The following is a 22,650-nucleotide window of genomic DNA, read 5'->3' as shown; positions in this document are numbered from 1 at the left end:
GAGGCATACCACAGACACCACCGCCCATAGCATGTGTGTGCCAGGCACATTTAGTAACGTCATCCTCAAGGCCAGTACAGAGGGGTGCCTCGTAAAGTAGTGTTCCTGTGTCATTGTTGGCTCTGTCCTGCCACTCATAGTACTTTCCACCACTGTATCCAAGTTGCCGACAAGCAACAGACATGTCCTCTGCCGTCCAACTGTAAAAAATACATCACCTGATTAGCTGCATGCTAATGTAATACAATAAAATTTTTCTTTCTTTATGCAGTACAAATAATGTAGTTCACATATAATAAAACATTGGTAGACATAAAAGAAAGCAAATATAATATGCAATGCATTTTGGGCAAACTAATCCTAATACTTAAAAGTTTTCAAGATTCAGACAGACTATTAAGTAGGAATTCTTATGCAATTAACAATCATCATATGTGCAGTGAGAAAGATAGCTAATTAACAAATAGTACACTTTCAAAAGAATGATTCATAATTTCAAACTAATTCAATGAACTTCAGTTTTGTGGAGTGATTGAACAGAGATAGTAAAGATATAGGCAATTACTTAGCTACAATAGAAATACAGTGGACAAGATGTGTTACCAATTTTTTATGAGAGTTGAAGGAAGGCTGGAAGAAAAACAGAATGGAATGAGCTGGTTTTGTTAGACACAGCGTACTGCTGTTTCAATTATGTTAGGGCGATGAGGTGCTTTCTAACAATAGCTCTGAATCGACTGGTAGATAAGGGCCTTCTAATGCTTCAGACAATGAATTTGAGATTTTTAAGGCCTTTTACATGCACTGAGTTTTTGGAAGAACATGAAAAAATTCCTGTTAAATAATAATTCATAATCATTGTAAACTGCTTAATAAATAGAGCATCTTTGCCCAATTTCTTAAACCATTTTCTTTGCAGTTATTTTACAAACTAAGAACTGCTCATCATACCTGGAATTTACCTGGAGAGAGTTCCGGGGGTCAACGCCCCTGCGGCCCGGTCTGTGACCAGGCCTCCTGGTGGATCAGAGCCTGATCAACCAGGCTGTTACTGCTGGCTGCACGCAAACCAACGTACAAGCCACAGCCCGGCTGGTCAGGTACCGATTTTAGGTGCTTATTACAAACCCTGGCTCTATCTAAGGAATACTACCTCAGCTAGGTAAGTAATGAACCTAATGGAACCTAATGGAAACAAGTGACATTGTTTTACTTTTGTACATGGTCATACTGTGTCCTGTAGCTCGGTTGATAATGCATTCAGCTCACACACTGAGGACCGTGGTTCGATCCCCAGTACAGGTGGAAATATTGGGCATGTTTCCTTAGACACCTGCTGTCCCTGTTCACCTAGCAGTACATAAGAACGTGGGTGTTAGTCTACTGGTGTGGGTCGCATCCTGGGGGCAAAATCACCCTAATTTGCCTGAAATGTTCTGTATAACCAGAGGCTTACTATATAGCATGTCACTGATGTCAGCTATGGTCTGTGTAAGTTGTATCACGTACTTATAGAAATAAAGATTATTATTATACAACATTATTAAAATATAAAATAATACATATACACATGTCAATATGTGTGTACCTTCATGCCCATTCTAATGAAAATATTATCAACAAAATACTAATTATTATTATTATTATTATTATTATCTGGGAGAAGCCCTAAACCCATGGAGGTCCTATAATGCCTGGGGGAATAGCAGGTAAATATTGTTTGATTCAAGGGAGGTCATGGTCACGTGCCTGGAACAAAAGCCCATCATCGGCATTAATTTACCTTCTTGGGTTAGATTTTAAATAAATGACTTTTACTCGGCATATGTACTCGTCTAGCTGTGTTTGCATGAGTCAATTCATAACTGAGTTTATTGGGTTATCTTACAATAAATTTACTTTCTGTATCCACAGCATGTGTTCCCTAAAGTACTAATATCTGACCTAGGCCAGATTTCATACCTACCCTTAAAATTGTGTATGTCTGCCTCTCCATTTCTTCCTCTGCTTTTGTACACTTACCCCAGTGAGACTGAAACAGTGCTTTTAAACATCCATGCAACTTATTTTCCTTTACTTTCCCTCATTGCTTCTCAAACAATTTGTTCCTATCAACTCTTTATAATCCCTCTACGTACTTCCTACATCATGATCATATCTCACTGGCCCTCTCCTTCAGTGTTGTTACGTGAAGTTTTTTAGCTCTCCACTAGTGCTGCATGACCCCTACGGGTTTACCACTTTTCCATTACTATAATAAAAGAGTTCATGGCGTATGGAATGCAATGAAGTACGAAGAGAGGGATTGTAGGAGGAATGGCGAGAAAAAGAACGAGAATGAATGACTGCATCACCAGTAACTCGTCTAATGTGTTTATATCATGTTGCTATGACTACAAGACCACACTAACCACCATTTTCCAGCCTCGCAGACACACCTATGTATGAAGACCAGCTTATATGGTTCAGTTTATTGTTGTGCTGCCTGAATGGTGGTTTATTGTGAACCCAATGATCATCCTGTGAGCGGCAGTGAAAAAAAAACCGCATGGTTACAGGTCACAATAGGTCTTTTCAGACCCAACTGGGCACTGTTACATCACTAGAAAGAAATATCAATCATTTCGTATTTTACAGTTACATTTACATTATGTAATTGATGTACAGAATACATTATGGAATACAATTTAAAAAATATATCTTAATACCACTAAAAAAATGGTCAAACTGCTTCCCCTTCCCACCAAACCCTATATAATGTACATCTGTACATTAAATATTTGATGTTTCTCCGAGTTAATGTTTAATTACTAAAGTTCACTGTTAAGAGGTGTTATCATAAAAGAAACTTTTCATTGTCTATAACTGAGATAATGTCCAGGTTCTCAGTTGTAGTAGTACATTTTAATTATCTATACATGTATTCACTATATTTATAATATTGTATGATAGTTTCACACGTGTATATTGAGGGAGCCGAGACAAAGTTACTTAGCACCACCTTCCACAAGCACTTTGTAAAAGGAGAGGTGGGTGTGACTACATTTTGGAAAATTGCTAGTTGCATCCTTCTACCCACCACATTCACTTAGAAGTCGAAGCACGAAGACGACGACCAGAGCTGTCGTAAGATGGGAAGGAAGAAGGATCAGGAAGGGTGGAAATACTGGAAAAGGATGGGAGGAGGAAAATAGGCAAAACCTACTACATTATGTTTGGTAGCAGAGCAGGAGATGCGCAAATTAACATTAAGATAGACAACACTCTAATTGCCAGGCATAATGAGGGCAAATTCCTAGGCCTATACCTCGACAACAACCTGAACTTCAGCACCCATATCCAACACATAACCAAAAAAGTATCCAAAACGGTTGGGATCCTCTCCAAGATACGATACTACGTGCCGCAAACTGCCCTTCTCACACTATACCATTCACTTATATATCCATACCTCACCTATGCTATTTGTGCTTGGGGATCAACTGTAGCAACACACCTAAAGCCAATAATAACCCAACAAAAAGCCGCAGTAAGAATAATCACTAAATCCCATCCCTGGCAACACCCCCCCCCCCCACTCTTCATAGATCTAAACTTACTCCCTGTTCAGTACATCCACACTTACTACTGTGCAATCTACATCTACAGGACCTTAAATTCCAATATTAACCTTGACCTAAAACGCTTTCTTGATAGTTGCAACAGAACCCACAGGGACAACACCAGACACAAACATCTCTATGACATTCCCCGTGTCCGACTAAACCTTTACAAAAATTCAATGTATGTCAAAGGCCCTAAAATCTGGAACACCCTACCTGAAAATTCTAAAACTACAGACACATTCATCACCTTCAAAACTACCATCAGAAAACTTCTTATCTCCCTGATACACCCTGTCAACTAATTACACGAATACCACCTGGTGGTTCACACTTACACTCACTCAACCATTTGACCATAAACAGAAATATCAATCTCAATCTCAAAATAATGAATCTTAACTAGTCATAAGCTGGCCTGTGATACTCCAATACTGAAACTATGTATAGTGCCAAGATAAGATAAGATAAGATTTCGTTCGGATTTTTAACCCCGGAGGGTTAGCCACCCAGGATAACCCAAGAAAGTCAGTGCGTCATCGAGGACTGTCTAACTTATTTCCATTGGGGTCCTTAATCTTGTCCCCCAGGATGCGACCCACACCAGTCGACTAACACCCAGGTACCTATTTGCTGCTAGGTGAACAGGACAATAGGTGTAAGGAAACGTGTCGGAATTTCCACCCGCCGGGAATCGAACCCGGGCCCTCCGTGTGTGAAGCGGGAGTTTTAGCCACCAGGCCACCGGGCCACAACAAAAGCATTCACATTGCTAAACTCACAAACTAGTATTTAGTCACTTAGCCATACCAACTTACCTCATAATTTTGTAATATTTTAAACTTAAGATTTAATTTAAGTCTGCCCGAAATGCCTAGCCATGCTAGGTGTTCTAGTGGTACACTCTGTAATTATTATTTTACTACACGTAAACCACACAATAACCAAATTCTGTAAACTCAGCATTGTAATCCTTAGAGAGAATAAACTTTGAATTGAATTGAATTGAAAAAGTGGCCCAACCACTTTGGTGCATGTGGTACCGAGGTACTGCAGACGTACATGGAGAGGGATGAACGACGCCGGTACTTGACTCACAAGGAGAGGATGGCGGTAGCTGGGAGTCTCAGAAGGCAGCAAGCAGGGCGAGTTGTATTGGTGATGGTCGGAGGTAGGCTTGTTAGGCTACTGTCCCATTAATAAGAGACTGGAACTTCGATTTTGGCAAGTAGATAAGTTTAAACTTGCGGTCAGGGTCTATCCCAGGAGCAGTAAGGATACTGATTAGTTCTGCAGGGAAGGTAACATGTGAGGGTCTACAGACGAACTTAACCTCTCCGTTCTGGAGGGGAATCCAACATCCGGGCATCCAATTCATTAGGATACTGCCGAGTAGTGAAGGAGATTCCAGGTATCGAGATGTTGGGACGGTTATCCTCAGAGTCAGAGGCAGGCGAAGTCGTTGATTGGACAGTTTTATTGGTGGTGGAAGACGAGGACGCTGGTGTTGGGGACATTGTCAACAGGCTGGATAATATCACGTCAGGTAATGGGAACAAGCCCATTATCTGTCTCAGTGCTGGTGGAAATGATATTGGGAAGGGTAGGAGAGAAGAGCTGCTAGATAAGTACAGGTCAGCTATAGATTTCATTAAGTCTAAGGGAGGGATCCCAATCATATGTAGCATCTTGCCTAGAAGGGGAGTAGGAAATGAATGGTTGTCTAGGGCAATTGGTGTAAATTGCTGGCTAGACAGATACTGCAAGGAACTTGCAATCCCATTCATTGACAACTGGAACAACTTTTATGGCAAACATGATATGTATGCAAGGGATGGGGTACATCTCTCTGGGGCTGGGGTGGTAGCACTTGCAGACTCGATTGAGAAGGCCATTGGTGAAATGCCTATGATTTTAAACTGATGGAAGATAGAGGTATGGGTGTGTGTGGGAAACAAGCAGGTTGCAACACTTGGGTTGGAAACAGTAAATGTATAAAAGGCATTCAGCATGAAGTTATAAATAAAGACAATAGATCAGGTCAGCAAACAAAGGGGGACAGCAGAGGGCAGCAAGGGACTAGCTCCCTTAAGGTTTACTATACTAATAGCAGGAGTGTAAGAAATAAGATAGATGAGCTAAGATTAATTGCAAGTGCAGGAAACATAGATATTATTGCTATAACAGAGACCTGGCTTAATCTGAAAGATAGAGAGATGCCCTCTGAATGTCACATACAAGGCTATAAATTATTCCACACTGACAGGGTCAACAGGAAAGGTGGTGGAGTAGCGATGTATGTCAGAGACAATTTAAATTGTTGTGTTAGACAAGATATTAAATTAGAAGCGTCAGCCACTGAATCTGTTTGGTTACAGCTTCTCGAGGGCCGAGAAAAACTAATTTTGGGTGTGATTTACAGGGCCCCAAATCTTGATAGGGAGTGCAGTAAACTTCTATGGGACGAAATTCGTAAGGCATCTACATACGAAAATGTTGTGCTAATGGGAGATTTCAACTATAGACAGATTGACTGGAGCAATTTGACAGGAAATTTAGAGTCAGGTGACTTTCTTGATACGATCCAGGATTGTTTTTTAAAACAGTTTGTGGCAGAGCCGACTAGGGGAAATAACCTCCTTGACTTGGTTCTTGCCAGTAGGGAAACACTAATTAATAATCTTGAGGTTAATGATGAGCTTGGGGAAAGTGATCACAAATCACTCAGTTTTAATATATCATGGAATTCCCCTAATAATGGCAATCAAGTCTCCGTCCCTGACTTTCGCTTGGCTGATTTCATAGGACTGAAAAATTACTTAGGTGGGCTGAACTGGAATGACCTGACTAAGGGTCAGGTAGGTGGTGATGGTTGCCGATATGATGCTTTCCAGGGCATAGTTCTAGCTGCTCAGTCAAATTATGTTCCAAATAGGGAAATCAGATCAAACAAAAATGATCCTAAATGGATGAACAATAGATTAAAATATCTGATTGGTCAAAAGAGAGGCATATATAGGCAAATCAAAAGAGGAGAGGGGCAATTGAGAAATCGATATATTCAGTTAAAGAGAGAAATAAAAAAGGGAATTAGAAAAGCAAAAAGAGATTATGAGGTTAAAGTTGCAAGAGAATCGAAGACTAACCCAAAAGGATTCTTTCAGGTATACAGAAGTAAGATCAGGGACAAGATAGGCCCACTCAAAAGTTCCTCGGGTCAGCTCACTGACAGCGATAAGGAAATGTGTAGAATTTTTAACACATACTTCCTCTCAGTTTTTACACAGGAGGATACCAGCGATATTCCAGTAATGATAAATTATGTAGAACAGGACGATAATAAACTGTGCACTATTAGGGTCACAAGTGACATGGTCCTTAGGCAAATAGATAAATTAAAACCTAACAAATCCCCAGGCCCTGATGAACTGTATGCAAGGGTTCTAAAGGAATGTAAAGAGGAGCTTAGCACACCTTTGGCTAATCTTTTCAACATATCACTACAAACTGGCATGGTGCCAGATAAGTGGAAAATGGCAAATGTGATACCTATTTTCAAAACAGGTGACAGGTCCCTAGCTTCGAACTATAGACCAATAAGCCTAACCTCCATAGTGGGAAAATTTATGGAATCAATAATTGCCGAGGCAGTTCGTAGCCACCTTGAAAAGCATAAATTAATCAACGAATCTCAGCATGGTTTTACAAAGGGGCGTTCCTGCCTTACGAATTTATTAACTTTTTTCACTAAGGTGTTTGAGGAGGTAGATCATGGTAATGAATATGATATTGTGTATATGGACTTCAGTAAGGCTTTTGACAGGGTCCCACATCAGAGACTATTGAGGAAAATTAAAGCACATGGAATAGGAGGAGAAATTTTTTCCTGGATAGAGGCATGGTTGACAAATAGGCAGCAGAGAGTTTGCATAAATGGGGAGAAATCAGAGTGGGGAAGCGTCACGAGCGGTGTTCCACAGGGGTCAGTGTTGGGCCCCCTGCTGTTCACAATCTACATAAACGACATAGATGAGGGCATAAAGAGCGACATCGGCAAGTTTGCCGATGACACCAAAATAGGCCGTCGAATTCATTCTGACGAGGACATTCGAGCACTCCAGGAAGATTTGAATGGACTGATGCAGTGGTCGGAGAAGTGGCTGATGCAGTTTAATATAGACAAATGCAAAGTTCTAAATGTTGGACAGGACAATAACCATGCCACATATAAACTAAATAATGTAGATCTTAATATTACGGATTGCGAAAAAGATTTAGGAGTTCTGGTTAGCAGTAATCTGAAACCAAGACAACAGTGCATAAGTGTTCGCAATAAAGCTAATAGAATCCTTGGCTTCATATCAAGAAGCATAAATAATAGGAGTCCTCAGGTTGTTCTTCAACTCTATACATCCTTGGTTAGGCCTCATTTAGATTATGCTGCACAGTTTTGGTCACCGTATTACAGAATGGATATAAATTCTCTGGAAAATGTACAAAGGAGGATGACAAAGTTGATCCCATGTATCAGAAACCTTCCCTATGAGGATAGACTAAGGGCCCTGAAACTGCACTCTCTAGAAAGACGTAGAATTAGGGGGGATATGATTGAGGTGTATAAATGGAAGACAGGAATAAATAAAGGGGATGTAAATAGTGTGCTGAAAATATCTAGCCTAGACAGGACTCGCAGCAATGGTTTTAAGTTGGAAAAATTCAGATTCAGGAAGGATATAGGAAAGTACTGGTTTGGTAATAGAGTTGTGGATGAGTGGAACAAACTCCCAAATACCGTTATAGAGGCCAGAACGTTGTGTAGCTTTAAAAATAGGTTGGATAAATACATGAGTAGATGTGGGAGGGTGTGAGTTAGACCTGATAGCTTGTGCTACCAGGTCGGTTGCCGTGTTCCTCCCTTAAGTCAATGTGACCTGACCTGACTAGGTTGGGTGCATTGGCTTAAGCCGGTAGGAGACTTGGACCTGCCTCGCATGGGCCAGTAGGCCTTCTGCTGTGTTCCTTCGTTCTTATGTTCTTATGTTCTTATGTGTCTTGACAGATGTGGTGGCTGGCGTTGGAGGCGGTTTCTCATTGGTGGAGGGAGGTGGAGGCACCTAAGGCGGCGAGGGCTCTGATTGGTGCCTGGCAGTGGTGGTGGCTGGGGGAGGAGGCGGTCTCCCATTGGTGGATTGCGAAGTAGAGCAGGTGGCTTCTGCAGAAAACATATCTTGCAAGTTATCTGGTGCCTCGAAGCTGGCGATTTTTGGAATAATCTTCAAAACATCAGATGATGCAGCACTAGCTGGGATGTTGAATGATGGCAGATTGTTGAGGGCAAGAATTTCATTCATAGTTGTGTTGAAACAACCCGGGTTAGCTGCCTTTTGCATATGTGCATACATCATGCAGTAGTAGAATTTTGTTGAAGAATTGAGAATTTTGTTGAAATATCATCTGGTAGAGGAGAGGCGATGAGTGGTGGAGGCTGCTGATTGGCTTGTAAAAGCTTGGTGGTGGTCGTCTGTAGCTTAGCTACAGCAGCATAAGTAGGAGAGTTTCCTGTAGTCTTCTTCAGGTCTTCCTTTAGTTTCTTTGAAAGGATCTCCTTACGAACAGGACATTTGGCTGCCAGAGTATGGTGGTCGCTCTTAGAGTTGATGCAGGTGGGAGCAGCAGTTGAGGTGCAGGAACTAAAGTCGTGACCTTCAGACCCACAGGTGGAACAGATCTTGTTCTTCACATGGCATTCGGCAGTTGAATGATTGCAAGAGTAGCATGTCCAACAAGGTGTTACATGGTTGAAGCGTTCTGGTTCAATTTGACGAGGGTTGATAAAGTAGTAGGAGATGGCCAGGCCATCAGACAGTGCTCTGGTCGCCATGGTGACGTCCAGAAACGTGACCTTGAGCATCGAGGAAGCGTTGGAGATCTTCACAACAGAGTCAATCTTGGCCCAGGAGTTAAGGTCTTCAATTGATGACTTAATGTCGTGGGGAGACATGTTCGTGATTAGCTTATCAAGGCGTTTCATGAACACTGACCGTTTAGCTAGCACGGAAGGTGAGGTAGAGATGGTTAAGCCACGGTCGTCTAAGATCTTCAGTGCAACAGGCGTGAGTACCTTGTCTGCCTCTTCATCATCAAGAAAGGTAACTAGAAAAGCTTCTTTCACAGAAGTAATGTTCGAGAACTTAACTTTCAGACTAGACTGGAGAGAGGATGCAAGTTCAAGTTTCGTGGCATCGTTGATGACAGCAGTTTTGGGTTTAATCCTCACACGACGAGACATCGTAGAGATGGTAGAGGTTCCCTTCCCCAACGGGGATCGTAGGGAGACTGGTTGAGAAGTGCAAAAGCGTCTGTGACCGTACAGGACGAAGTCTACAGAGCGAATCCCACTCAGAAGTCAACAGCTGGCAATTTGCTGCCGACTGGGAAGGACATGAGCTGTTGTCCTGTCTCACTAACATAGAGCCTCACATACAAACCTTTCACATATCATTTTGGGTCTTAGAATTTCTTGCTTTGTCTTGTACCTGCAGCCTATGTCCATATTGTGGAAAGAAATCAGCTAAATAAGTCGATAAGCGTTAAAGAGGCTAGGCCAAGAGCTATGACTACTATACAAACACCTCTGAGTACTACGTCTGCCTGATCCTGTCTCTCCCTCGCTCTCTCTCTCCCCCTCAGGAAGTGAGAGTTAAGTGGGCTGCAAGACATTACAACACTATATCCGGTCAGAATTACTATTTTAAGTCTGAAGAAGCAAGAAAGGAGAAGGGTAGAAGAGCAGTAAAAAAGAAGTGGGGAAGATGGTGGGGCGAGTGAAACACTAAGGAGAGAAAGTACAAAGGTCAACAGGTAGAAAGGAGGGTGCCAATGTGGAGAGAGAAAAAGAGAGGTGGGGTTGGGGGGGAGGAGCTAATAGAATTCTTGGCTGTATATCAAGAAGTATAAACATAGAAGTCCTCAGGTCATACTTCAATTTTATATATCCTCGGTCAGGCCTCGTTTAAATTATACAGCACAATGCTGGTCTCCATACTATAGAATGCGCATAAAAAAGCTGGAAAACATACAGAGAAGGATAACTAAGTTAAACCAGTGTGTCAGAAATCTTTCCTACGAAGACAGACTGAGGGCACTGAATCTGCACTCTCTGGAAAGGCATAGAATTAGGAGAGGATGTGACTGAAGTATACAAATAGAACATAGGAATAAGTAAAGAATATATAAAAAAAAAACGGGCTGAAAAATATCTAACCAAGACAGGATTCGCAGCTGGAAAAAAAAATAATTTAGAAAGGATGTAGGAAATACTGGTTAAGAAAAAAATCCCGAGTAGCGTCACTTGAGCGAGAACTATGGGTAGCTTTAAAAGCAGGTAGGGCAAGTACAGGAATAAGTGTACGTAGGTATGAAATGAACTTGCCTAGCATGTACCAGTAGGGTTGCTGCAGTGTTCCTCTATGTTCTATGAACGCTGGGGTTGAAGGATCACTACTGTATAAGCGGTGAAATCTCCCACCATCATTATGGTAGTAGAAGCTTCATCAGTAATTAATTTTTACAGTAAGTAATTAATTTTTATAGTTAGTAATTAATTTTTATAGTGGGCTAGAAGAAGATAAATTATGTAACATCACAGTCACTGGTGAAATGGTTGTGAAGCAGATAGACAGACTGAAGCAAAATAAATCGCCGGGTCCTGATGAGGCTTTTTCAAGGGTTCTTAAGGAATGCAAAATGGAACTCTGTGAACCATTAACTAATATTTTTAATTTATCTCTTCAAACAGGTGTAGTGTCTGATATGTGGAAGATGGCTAATGTAATTCCTATTTTTAAAACAGGGGACAAGTCGTTACCGTCAAATTACCGCCCAATAAGCCTGACCTCAATTGTAGGCAAATTACTAGTCAATTATAGCTGAGATTATAAGAAGCCATCTCGATAAGCATAGCTTGATTAATGATACTCAGCATGGATTCACAAGAGGCCGGTCTTGTCTAACTAATTTATTAACTTTCTTCAGTAAAGCTTTAGAGGCTGTTGACCACGATAAAGAATTTGATATTATTTACTTAGATTTTAGTAAGGCTTTTGATAGAGTTCCGCACCATAGACTGTTAAAGAAAGTGGCAGCTAAGTTTTGCAACTTCAAAAAAACTTAATAATGTTGAAATTGCAAAAGCCTTTTGTAACTTTGAAAAATTTTCTGATTTATCCTCTGATGAAATTAATATTAGTAAAGGAATGGTATACAGCTCTATGTTAAAACCAAACATTCCCAATTGCCCTCAAAGATTCTTTAAGTCTTATGATACACTTAATAACAATAAAAATTTGCGCCTTACTAAAGCAGACAAAATAAATGCAATAGTAATTATGAAAGAAAATGATTACCAAGAAAAAATGAATAATCTCTTAGATGATACTGAAACCTATTCTAAACTTAGGAAAAATCCCCTAGAAACCGTTAACAGCAATTTCAATAAAACAATAAAACTTCTACTGAAAGGCAAAGATGAATTAGTCAAACAATTTACTTCCACTAATCCATCTTTACCTTACATGTATGGACTAATAAAAACACACAAACCAGGGAATCCAGTCAGACCAATTATTAGCTCCATAGGGTCAGTTTCATATAAATTATCCAAATGGCTTGTTGATATTTTGAGCCCTATTGTTGGCAAAATTTCTAACTTTAATGTTAAAAACAACATAGACTTGGTTGATAAATTAAGCTCCTTGACTGACTTAAATGATTTTAACATGGTTAGTTTTGATGTTACTTCCTTGTTTACGAAAGTTCCTGTTGATGATTTATTAAGTTTCTTATCTGAAGAACTCGTTAACTATGATTTACCATTGCCTGTTCCTACTATCATTAAACTTATTAAACTTTGCATTTTTGATGCAAAATTTGTATTTAATGATAAGTTTTACACTCAGAAGTTTGGTATGGCAATGGGAAATCCTCTTTCACCTGTTCTTAGTAACCTATACATGGAATTTTTTGAAACAAGGTTGCTTAACACAATCCTCCCTAATAGAGCTAAATGGTTCAGATATGTTGATGATATTTTGTGTCTTATGCCCAAAAATGTAGATATACACCATTTTCTTGGAAAATTAAATAGCTTAGCCCATTCTATAAACTTTACTGTTGAGTTTGAAGAAAATAACTCATTGCCTTTTCTAGATGTTTTAATTATTAAGGGTAATAATGAATTCAAATTTAAAATTTACAGAAAACCTACAAATAACTGTTCCTATGTCCACTATTATTCCTCGCATCAAGATAGAGTCAAACTGTCTGTTTTCTCATCAATGTTTTTTGAGAGCTTTACGAATTTGTAGTCCTGAGTTCATAGATGAGGAAATATCCAAAATTTATGAAATAGGTAATGATTTAAAATACCCAAGAAATGTAATTGATAAATCTTTTAAAGTTGCTAGGAACACTTTTTATAATCCAAAAAAGGGCAACCAGCCTTATTCAACTAAAAATATGTTGGTTCTCCCTTACCATGAAAACTTGGTTGATATGCCTTCTCTTCTTAAGACTTTTAATATTAAAGTTGTATTCAAAAATCTTGATACAGTAAAAAAACTTTTGATTAAGAATTCCCCCCAAAATGCTGATGGATGTGTCTATAAGATTCCTTGTAAAATTTGCGATAAAGTTTATTACGGTCAAACTGGTAAAAATCTCGAACTAAGATTAAAACAACATAAATATAGCATTAGAACTGGACAAGATTCCAATGCTCTATTTATTCATGTAAGAGATTTTAACCATCCAATTGATTTTCAAAAAGTTGAGAAAGTAGTATCAAGCAAGTCCATGGTCGACAGGAATATAATTGAATCTTGTTTCATAAAAAGCAGTTTTGACAATAATATGAATATTTCCTTTGGTTTATATAAATTAGATCCATTTATAATTAATAGAATTTGGGTAGAATTTAATAATACACTGGACAAATAAATAGCTTGGGGGTGAGTTTTGCAAAGGACCTATCCAAGTTGGCTCGCCGCGCGTCACGTGTTTAACCGTTGTGGGATCTGATAGTGAGGTGCTGGCCGACCCCTTATATAGCTTCCTTGGATGCTTCACTTTCATAGTTCCTTGATAATGTGAGTAGTCACGAAAGCGCTTGGAATTTCTCTATTCTTTCAGAGTGGTTGTTTTGCATATATATATATATATATGTATGTATATATATATGTATATATATATATATATATATATATATATATATATATATATACATATATATATGAGAGAGAGAGAGAGAGAGAGAGAGAGAGAGAGAGAGAGAGAGAGAGAGAGAGAGAGAGAGAGAGAGAACAAATGGATCTGTAAGTTAAAAATAGGAGAGGAGAGTTATTAAATGGAGAGTTAGAGGTATTGGGAAGATGGAGGGAATATTTTGAGGAATTGTTAAATGTTGATGAAGATAGGGAAGCTGTGATTTCGTGTATAGGGCAAGGAGGAATAACATCTTGTAGGAGTGAGGAAGAGCCAGTTGTGAGTGTGGGGGAAGTTCGTGAGGCAGTAGGTAAAATGAAAGGGGGTAAGGCAGCCGGGATTGATGGGATAAAGATAGAAATGTTAAAAGCAGGTGGGGATATAGTTTTGGAGTGGTTGGTGCAATTATTTAATAAATGTATGGAAGAGGGTAAGGTACTTAGGGATTGGCAGAGAGCATGCATAGTTCCTTTGTATAAAGGCAAAGGGGATAAAAATTATAGGGGGATAAGTCTACTGAGTATACCTGGTAAAGTGTATGGTAGAGTTATTATTGAAAGAATTAAGAGTAAGACGGAGAATAGGATAGCAGATGAACAAGGAGGCTTTAGGAAAGGTAGGGGGTGTGTGGACCAGGTGTTTACAGTGAAACATATAAGTGAACAGTATTTAGATAAGGCTAAAGAGGTCTTTGTGGCATTTATGGATTTGGAAAAGGCGTATGACAGGGTGGATAGGGATGCAATGTGGCAGATGTTGCAAGTGTATGGTGTAGGAGGTAGGTTACTGAAAGCAGTGAAGAGTTTTTACGAGGATAGTGAGGCTCAAGTTAGAGTATGTAGGAAAGAGGGAAATTATTTCCCAGTAAAAGTAGGCCTTAGACAAGGATGTGTGATGTCACCGTGGTTGTTTAATATATTTATAGATGGGGTTGTAAGAGAAGTAAATGCGAGGGTCTTGGCAAGAGGCGTGGAGTTAAAAGATAAAGAATCACACACAAAGTGGGAGTTGTCACAGCTGCTCTTTGCTAATGATACTGTGCTCTTGGGAGATTCTGAAGAGAAGTTGCAGAGATTGGTGGATGAATTTGGTAGGGTGTGCAAAAGAAGAAAATTAAAGGTGAATACAGGAAAGAGTAAGGTTATGAGGATAACAAAAAGATTAGGTGATGAAAGATTGAATATCAGATTGGAGGGAGAGAGTATGGAGGAGGTGAATGTATTCAGATATTTGGGAGTGGACGTGTCAGCGGATGGGTCTATGAAAGATGAGGTGAATCATAGAATTGATGAGGGGAAAAGAGTGAGTGGTGCACTTAGGAGTCTGTGGAGACAAAGAACTTTGTCCTTGGAGGCAAAGAGGGGAATGTATGAGAGTATAGATTTACCAACGCTCTTATATGGGTGTGAAGAATGGGTGATGAATGTTGCAGCGAGGAGAAGGCTGGAGGCAGTGGAGATGTCATGTCTGAGGGCAATGTGTGGTGTATATAAAATGCAGAGAATTCGTAGTTTGAAGTTAGGAGGAGGTGCGGGATTACCAAAACTGTTGTCCAGAGGGCTGAGGAAGGGTTGTTGAGGTGGTTCGGACATGTAGAGAGAATGGAGCGAAACAGAATGACTTCAAGAGTGTATCAGTCTGTAGTGGAAGGAAGGCGGGGTAGGGGTCGGCCTAGGAAAGGTTGGAGAGAGGGGGTAAAGGAGGTTTTGTGTGCGAGGGGCTTGGTCTTCCAGCAGGCATACGTGAGTGTGTTTGATAGGAGTGAATGGAGACAAATGGTTTTTAATACTTGACGTGCTGTTGGAGTGTGAGCAAAGTAACATTTATGAAGGGGTTCAGGGAAACCGGCAGGCCGGACTTGAGTCCTGGAGATGGGAAGTACAGTGCCTGCACTCTGAAGGAGGGGTGTTAATGTTGCAGTTTAAAAACTGTAGTGTAAAGCACCCTTCTGGCAAGACAGTGATGGAGTGAATGATGGTGAAAGTTTTTCTTTTTCGGGCCACCCTGCCTTGGTGGGAATCGGCCAGTGTGATAATAATAATAATAATAATATATTATATATATATATATATATATATATATATATATATATATATATATATATATATATATATATATATAACAACACTGCTAGCCAAGGATTCGAACCCATGTTGTACTGGCCTTCCTCATGTTAAGCGAGAACAACATGACGCTTTTACCACAGGACCACCCAACCCTGTGGTCCTGTGGTTTAAAGGGTCATGTGGTTCTCGCTTACCATGAGGCAGGCCAGTACAACATGGGTTCGAAACCTTGGCTAGCGCAGTGTTATTAATCAATACCACTCGTCCGTGGTGTGCCAGGTGTGCCACAGGGAATGTGCATTCAATCCCACAACTGGCAACATCCTTGCACACAATGGATGTCTAGGCTCCAGGAGATCTCCAAATGTGAACAACCAACACCCCATTCCAGCAGACAGAGCTGACAGCTATCATGACTTCACCTCCACAGAGGACCTCAAATCTGCAATCAAATTAACATCCACCAGGACGCTGACACACATCCCCAAAGCAGCTCGCCCTCAAGCTGCTAGCAAATTCACTGACCTCCTGAAGAAAGTCAACGATGCTCCTTCAAACAACGGATCCTGGCACAACCTGCTGCTTTTTGGCAATGCCTGTTTGGCTGTCCCACCAAAGAGGGACAAGTCGCTGCAACACATGTTATTAGGGCAACAAAAGCATTCCCTAGGGATGACAACCTCGTCCGTCTCCCTCCTTGGGCGACAAACACCCGCCGGGCAAATGCCAACAAAAGGACACCCAATACCTCAAAAATCAAAGGCCAAATTAGCAAAAAAAATAGAAGAGGGTAATACTATTGGAGCACTGAGGCTTATAACCAGTGAGGATACCATCGCTCCTAAGGACGCCAGCACGGCGCAAGCTCTGAAGGACAAACATCCACCCAGGGCTCCCAGTACCAACATTGATCTCCCTGACATTGCAGCAGGCGAAGAACATCTAACCTTACAGGATGCTGATGTGTATAAAGCTGCTATGTCATTTCCACAGGGCTCAGCAGCAGGTTTCGCTGGTTCAAGGCCTCAACACTTAAATGCTCAATCCAGCACTGGGTGATGTTTCAGAGGTTGCTTCTGAACTCACCAAATTTTCCAATGTGTGCCTGGCTGGCAGTGTCCCAGAGGCCATTAGACCCCTTTTCTTTGGTGCCTCATTGTGTGCCCTCCGGAAAAAGGATGGAGGAATCAGGCCCATTGCAGTGGGCAACACCCTTCGGCGCCTAGTCGCCAAGGCTGCAGTAAGAAGGGTGAGTCAAGAGGCTGCTGCAATGTTGAAGCCAACTCAGCTCGGTTTTGGAGTTCAACAAGGCTGTGAAGCGGCTCCCCACACAGCATGAGTATACATCAACATGTCCGATGAAAAAGCTTTGATCAAACCGGACTTTGTCAACGCTTTCAACTTAGTCAAAAGGGATGTTGCTCTTCAAGCAGTTTCTAGAAGCTTCCCTTCCATCTATCCCTTCACAGAATCGTGTTATAGTGTGACTTCTAAACTATTGTTTGGGGACTACGAAATTGACTCATGTGAGGGTGTGCAACAGGGGGACCCTCTCGCCCCCTTTCTATTCTGTTTGGTCATCAAGGAAGTCACAGAAGCACTCTCCAGTGAGCTCAATATCTGGTTCTTGGATGATGGTACCCTAGCTGGCACAACAGAATCGCTCCTAGAAGACATCAGTAAAATTAAAGACATGGGAGAAAGCCTGGGCCTATCTTTAAACCCCACCAAATGTGAAATAGTTTCTACCAATCCACAGATGATCCAGAATATTAGTGCTGTTTTACCAGGAGCACGAGCCATTGATCCAGCCAACAACACTCTCTTTGGTGCTCCTCTTGGGTCCAATGACATCGATCTGATCCTAGAAAGAAAAATCTCAGACCTCAGAACGATGGAAGGCAGGATGAATGACACTGATACACATGATGCCTTCTACCTACTCACCAGGTGCCTGTCAATCCCAAAACTTGCCTACTTTCTGAGATGCTCCCCAGCCTTCAGCAGTCTGAAACTCAAGGAATATGACTCTCTCCTTAAGACCATGCTAGAGTGTGTATTGAATATTTCCCTTGAAGATGTACAGTGGTTGCAAACCTCACTTCCGGTCAGGCTTGGGGGGCTGGGAGTATGCAGATCCTCCCAGATTGCCCTACCAGCTTTCCTATCCTCTTCCATAGCATCAAACGAGTTAACAAGACAAATTCTTCCTAACAACCTCAGCGACTCAGCAGGAATACAGGACCCTAACTATGCCAGTGCCCTCACTGAATGGGAGACTCTTGCTGCTCCAGCACCAAACCCAAGTACCACACTGGCTTACAGTCAAGCTGAGATGGCCCCATCGCTGAAAAGGTGCTTGCCAACATGCTTAGGGCTGCAACATCAGACAGGGAGATTGCCCATCTCCAAGCTGTGAGTGCACATGACTCTGGGGACTTCCTCCAAGCAGTTCCCATATCGGCAATGGGAACGTGCCTCGACCCAATTTACACGGAATATACGTGTATTTGCTACAACGCGCATGCTGACCAATATGGTCTACATGGTCTTAACTGTTCCAAAACCAAGGGCTGGCATGCAAGACACAGTGAGGTCAACGACATCATAAAGAGAACCCTTGCTACAGCTGGATGCCCAGCTGAGAGGGAGCCCCAATCACTAGCAGCCAATACCCACAACCCAGCAAACCACCCCGACAGGATCACCATCTATCCTTGGAAGAATGGCAAGCTCTGAGCATGGGACTATACCTGTGTGTCTACACTGGCTGACACCTATATCCAACAGTGTCAGGCGACAGGGAGGAGCTGCTGACCACAGGGAGGAGTACAAGATCGGCAAGTACAGGGACATAAGCCAACAATATCAATTTGTCCCAGTGGGATCAGAGACCTTGGGATCATGGGGAAAACATGCTACACGTTTCCTTAAACAACTGGGTTCCCGACTCGACACCACCAAGGACCCAAGGGCAGCCACTTTCATGTTCCAGCGCCTCAGTGTGGCCATCCAGAGGGGAAATACATGCTGCATACTGGGTTCGCATCCAGCTTCGGAGCAGCTGGAGGAGATTCATAACCTTTGATATATTGAACCATTGTATTCATGTTTGTGTTTTCTATCAATGTATTCTGTATATTAAAGTTCACACGTAGCTCAAAAATATACGGGGTGGTAGGAGAAGAAAATATTCGCACAGCTCCGGGGAGAACCTTGAGTTTTCCTGAGGTACCTTTATTGTCTTCTCTGAGGTACCTTTATTGTCTTCTCTGAGGATGAGGCTCCCCACTCCAGTTCTAGACGTGGTACCTATTAAATATATATATATATATATATATATATATATATATATATATATATATATATATATATATATATATATATATATATATATATATATATATTCGTCCAAAGTCCACCCCCGGGGTCACAATACCATGAGTCACTGGCTACCCCCAGGGGTGCGGTCACAATACCATGAGTCACTGGTTACCCCCACGGGTGCGGTCACAATACCATGAGTCACTGGCTACCCCCAGGGGTGCGGTCACAATACCATGAGTCACTGGCTACCCCCAGGGGTGCGGTCACAATACCATGAGTCACTGGTTACCCCCACGGGTGCGGTCACAATACCATGAGTCACTGGCTACCCCCAGGGGTGCGGTCACAATACCATGAGTCACTGGCTACCCCCAGGGGTGCGGTCACAATACCATGAGTCACTGGCTACCCCCAGGGGTGGGGTCACAATACCATGAGTCACTGGCTACCCCCCAGGGGTGTGGTCACAATACCATGAGTCACTGGCTACCCCCAGGGGTGCAGTCACAATACCATGAGTCACTGGCTACCCCCAGGGGTGCAGTCACAATACCATGAGTCACTGGCTACCCCCAGGCGTGCAGTCACAATACCATGAGTCACTGGCTACCCCCAGGGGTGCAGTCACAATACCATGAGTCACTGGCTACCCCCCAGGGGTGCGGTCACAATACCATGAGTCACTGGCTACCCCCCAGGGGTGTGGTCACAATACCATGAGTCACTGGCTACCCCCAGGGGTGCAGTCACAATACCATGAGTCACTGGCTACCCCCAGGGGTGCAGTCACAATACCATGAGTCACTGGCTACCCCCAGGCGTGCAGTCACAATACCATGAGTCACTGGCTACCCCCAGGGGTGCAGTCACAATACCATGAGTCACTGGCTACCCCCCAGGGGTGCGGTCACAATACCATGAGTCACTGGCTACCCCCCAGGGGTGCGGTCACAATACCATGAGTCACTGGCTACCCCCCAGGGGTGCGGTCACAATACCATGAGTCACTGGCTACCCCCAGGGGGTGTGATCACAGTACCGTGCGCCACTGAGTACCCCCGGGGGTGTGATAACAGCACCATGCACCACTGAGTTTACCTGGAGAGAGTTCCTGGGTTCAACGCCCCCGCGGCCCTGTCTGTGACCAGGCCTCATGGTGGATCAGGGCTTGATCAACCAGGCTGTTACTGCTGGCCGCACGCAATCCAACGTACGATCCACAGCCACTGACTTTAGGTGCTTGTCCAGTGCCTGCTTGAAGACAGCCAGGGGTCTATCGGTAATCCCCCTTATGTATGCTGGGAGGCAGCTGAACAGTCTTGGGCCCCTAACACTTATTGTGTTGTCTCTTAACGTGCTAGTGGCGCCCGGGGGTGTGATCACAACACCATGCATCACTGACTATCCCCGGGGGTGTGATCACAGCACCATGCGTCACTATCCCCGGGGGTGTGATCACAGCACCATGCACCACTATCCCCGGGGGTGTAATCACAGCATTGTGTACCACTGCCCCCAGGGGTGTGATTACAGCACCACTGACTGCCCCCGGGAGTGTGATCACACCACCGTGCACCACTGACTACCCCTCTCCCCGGGAAAGGGTCGTGCGCCACTGCGTTAATCACTGACTAAGCTTCATGAAGGATGATGAGAAGAGAAAATTACTAAGCTTGCTGACTGCACTCTTAACATACTCCCCGGGACGCCGTGGTGTCGCTTTAAAAGTATTTCAGTTTTCCGAGAATTAATGCATTTTTAGTCATTATCTTATAACCTCTATGAGATCTCGGTACAAGAAAACTATTAAAGTCTCACAATCATGTTTTTAATCGTGAGAGAGTAGAAAAAGGTACTGTAATTACACTTTAGGAGCGTGCACGGATATCTAGGCTGGCAGGAAGTGTTACTCTTCCAAACCACTACAAGATGGCGTTAGGATACGGAACGTCGATTATTATTTGTCTTGTCATCTGTATTTCCTGAAAGAGAAAGTGATGGCTAGACAGGGAAAGTGCACTACTGGTGTTGTCAAGTGGTAGACGACAGGTCTATCTTAACACCTCACACGTCACTTATAATGCCACTATTATTATCACTGTTATTATTATTATTATTATTATTATTATTATTATTATTATTATTATTATTATTGGGTCAGAAAACTACAATAACTGAAGTGAAAATATAGCTTATCGTTTCAATAAACATTCGTTTCCTCTAACACATACAATTCATCTTCGTACAGTCTGCAACATTACAGACTAGCAGAAAACAAAAGGAAAACAATTTTCTATTACTCTGTTTTAGACTAACTTGCCACCCTTAAAATCCTTTACAACACTGAATGCAGAAAATGAAAGCTCTGAAAATGGGAATGAAAATGTTTGCTTCCAGTAAATACAATATACAATTGTTTGAAGAATGGGTGACAAGTTATATAAATTTATTGGAAAACCCATAGTTATGGAGAAACGTTCTTACAACGAAAAACTGGGCAATGTATAATCGTGACAAAAAAGTCGACCTAAAATCTTAGCAGCAGCAAGAGAAAACACGAAGATGAGGACTCCGGCAAGCACCCATCATGGTGACAAGTCATCAGTGACCGACAAGTGACACAACCCGTGCAGACATCATGAAAAAGTTAGCTTATACATAAAGCCAAGTGACTGAACTTATAACATAGCTAGGTAGTGAATCTGTATATGCAGGCTAGTGACTGAGCGCATAAACAATGACTAATGTCAATAAAAAAAAAGTCTAATATACGAGCATATTAGAGGGCAGCAAATGAGCCTATAAACCTTGGTTAAAGAGTGAGTTTAAAGCTTCCATCACTTGTTTTTGTTAAAAAAAAAAAAAAGATTAACTCTTCTATCCCTTAACACACCCCATTCAATAACCTAGTCCCTCCCGCCCATTCCCCAACCCCTCCTGAACACGCTCCTTTCCTACCCCTTCCGCCTCCACTGTACATTCGCCCGCCCCTCACCCCCGCAACTTATCCAGGTCAACTAGCCGTGTAGGGGCAGCGGAGCAACAAGTGAGGGAGCAACAGGAAGTAGCTCAGGAACACAAGTCAAGGTATTAAGAATTTCTACCTTGTGGAACCCCTTGTTGTGGTCATGGCGGCTGCCTCTTACTGATGTTACTTCCTCTGGAAGTAACAAAAAATAATGAGGAGGATAGACGAGAACAAAGAAAGAATGTTAGCTTCAGGTGCACCAGGGGAAACATACTTCTACCTGCTCTTGAGCATCAAGGGACAGTACAATACTCTTGGGCATCAAGATGCAGCATAGTGCTCCTGGGCATCAAGGGACAACACAATATTGTATGTAACTATTTAAGCCAAGACAGGTGCTGTATGACCTTAAACGAATTTAGCGCTT

General features: G+C 42.2%; 1 protein-coding gene across 8 annotated transcripts in view; it reads right to left on the bottom strand.

Moving 5' to 3' along the window:
- Positions 1-22,650, bottom strand: part of bark (protein bark beetle) — a 227,548-nt gene that overhangs the window by 132,297 nt on the left and 72,601 nt on the right. For all 8 annotated transcript variants that reach the window (XM_070084174.1, XM_070084172.1, XM_070084173.1 and 5 more), the window contains exon 3: positions 10-200. In XM_070084174.1, coding sequence (XP_069940275.1) covers positions 10-200 — 191 coding nt within the window. The remainder of the gene's footprint in view (positions 1-9; positions 201-22,650) is intronic.

Source organism: Cherax quadricarinatus, chromosome 11, assembly GCF_038502225.1.
Source record: "Cherax quadricarinatus isolate ZL_2023a chromosome 11, ASM3850222v1, whole genome shotgun sequence".
Taxonomy (NCBI): Eukaryota; Metazoa; Arthropoda; class Malacostraca; order Decapoda; family Parastacidae; genus Cherax; species Cherax quadricarinatus.
Note: the sequence above shows the minus strand (reverse complement) of the source record. Positions and strands in the feature narration are given on the sequence as shown.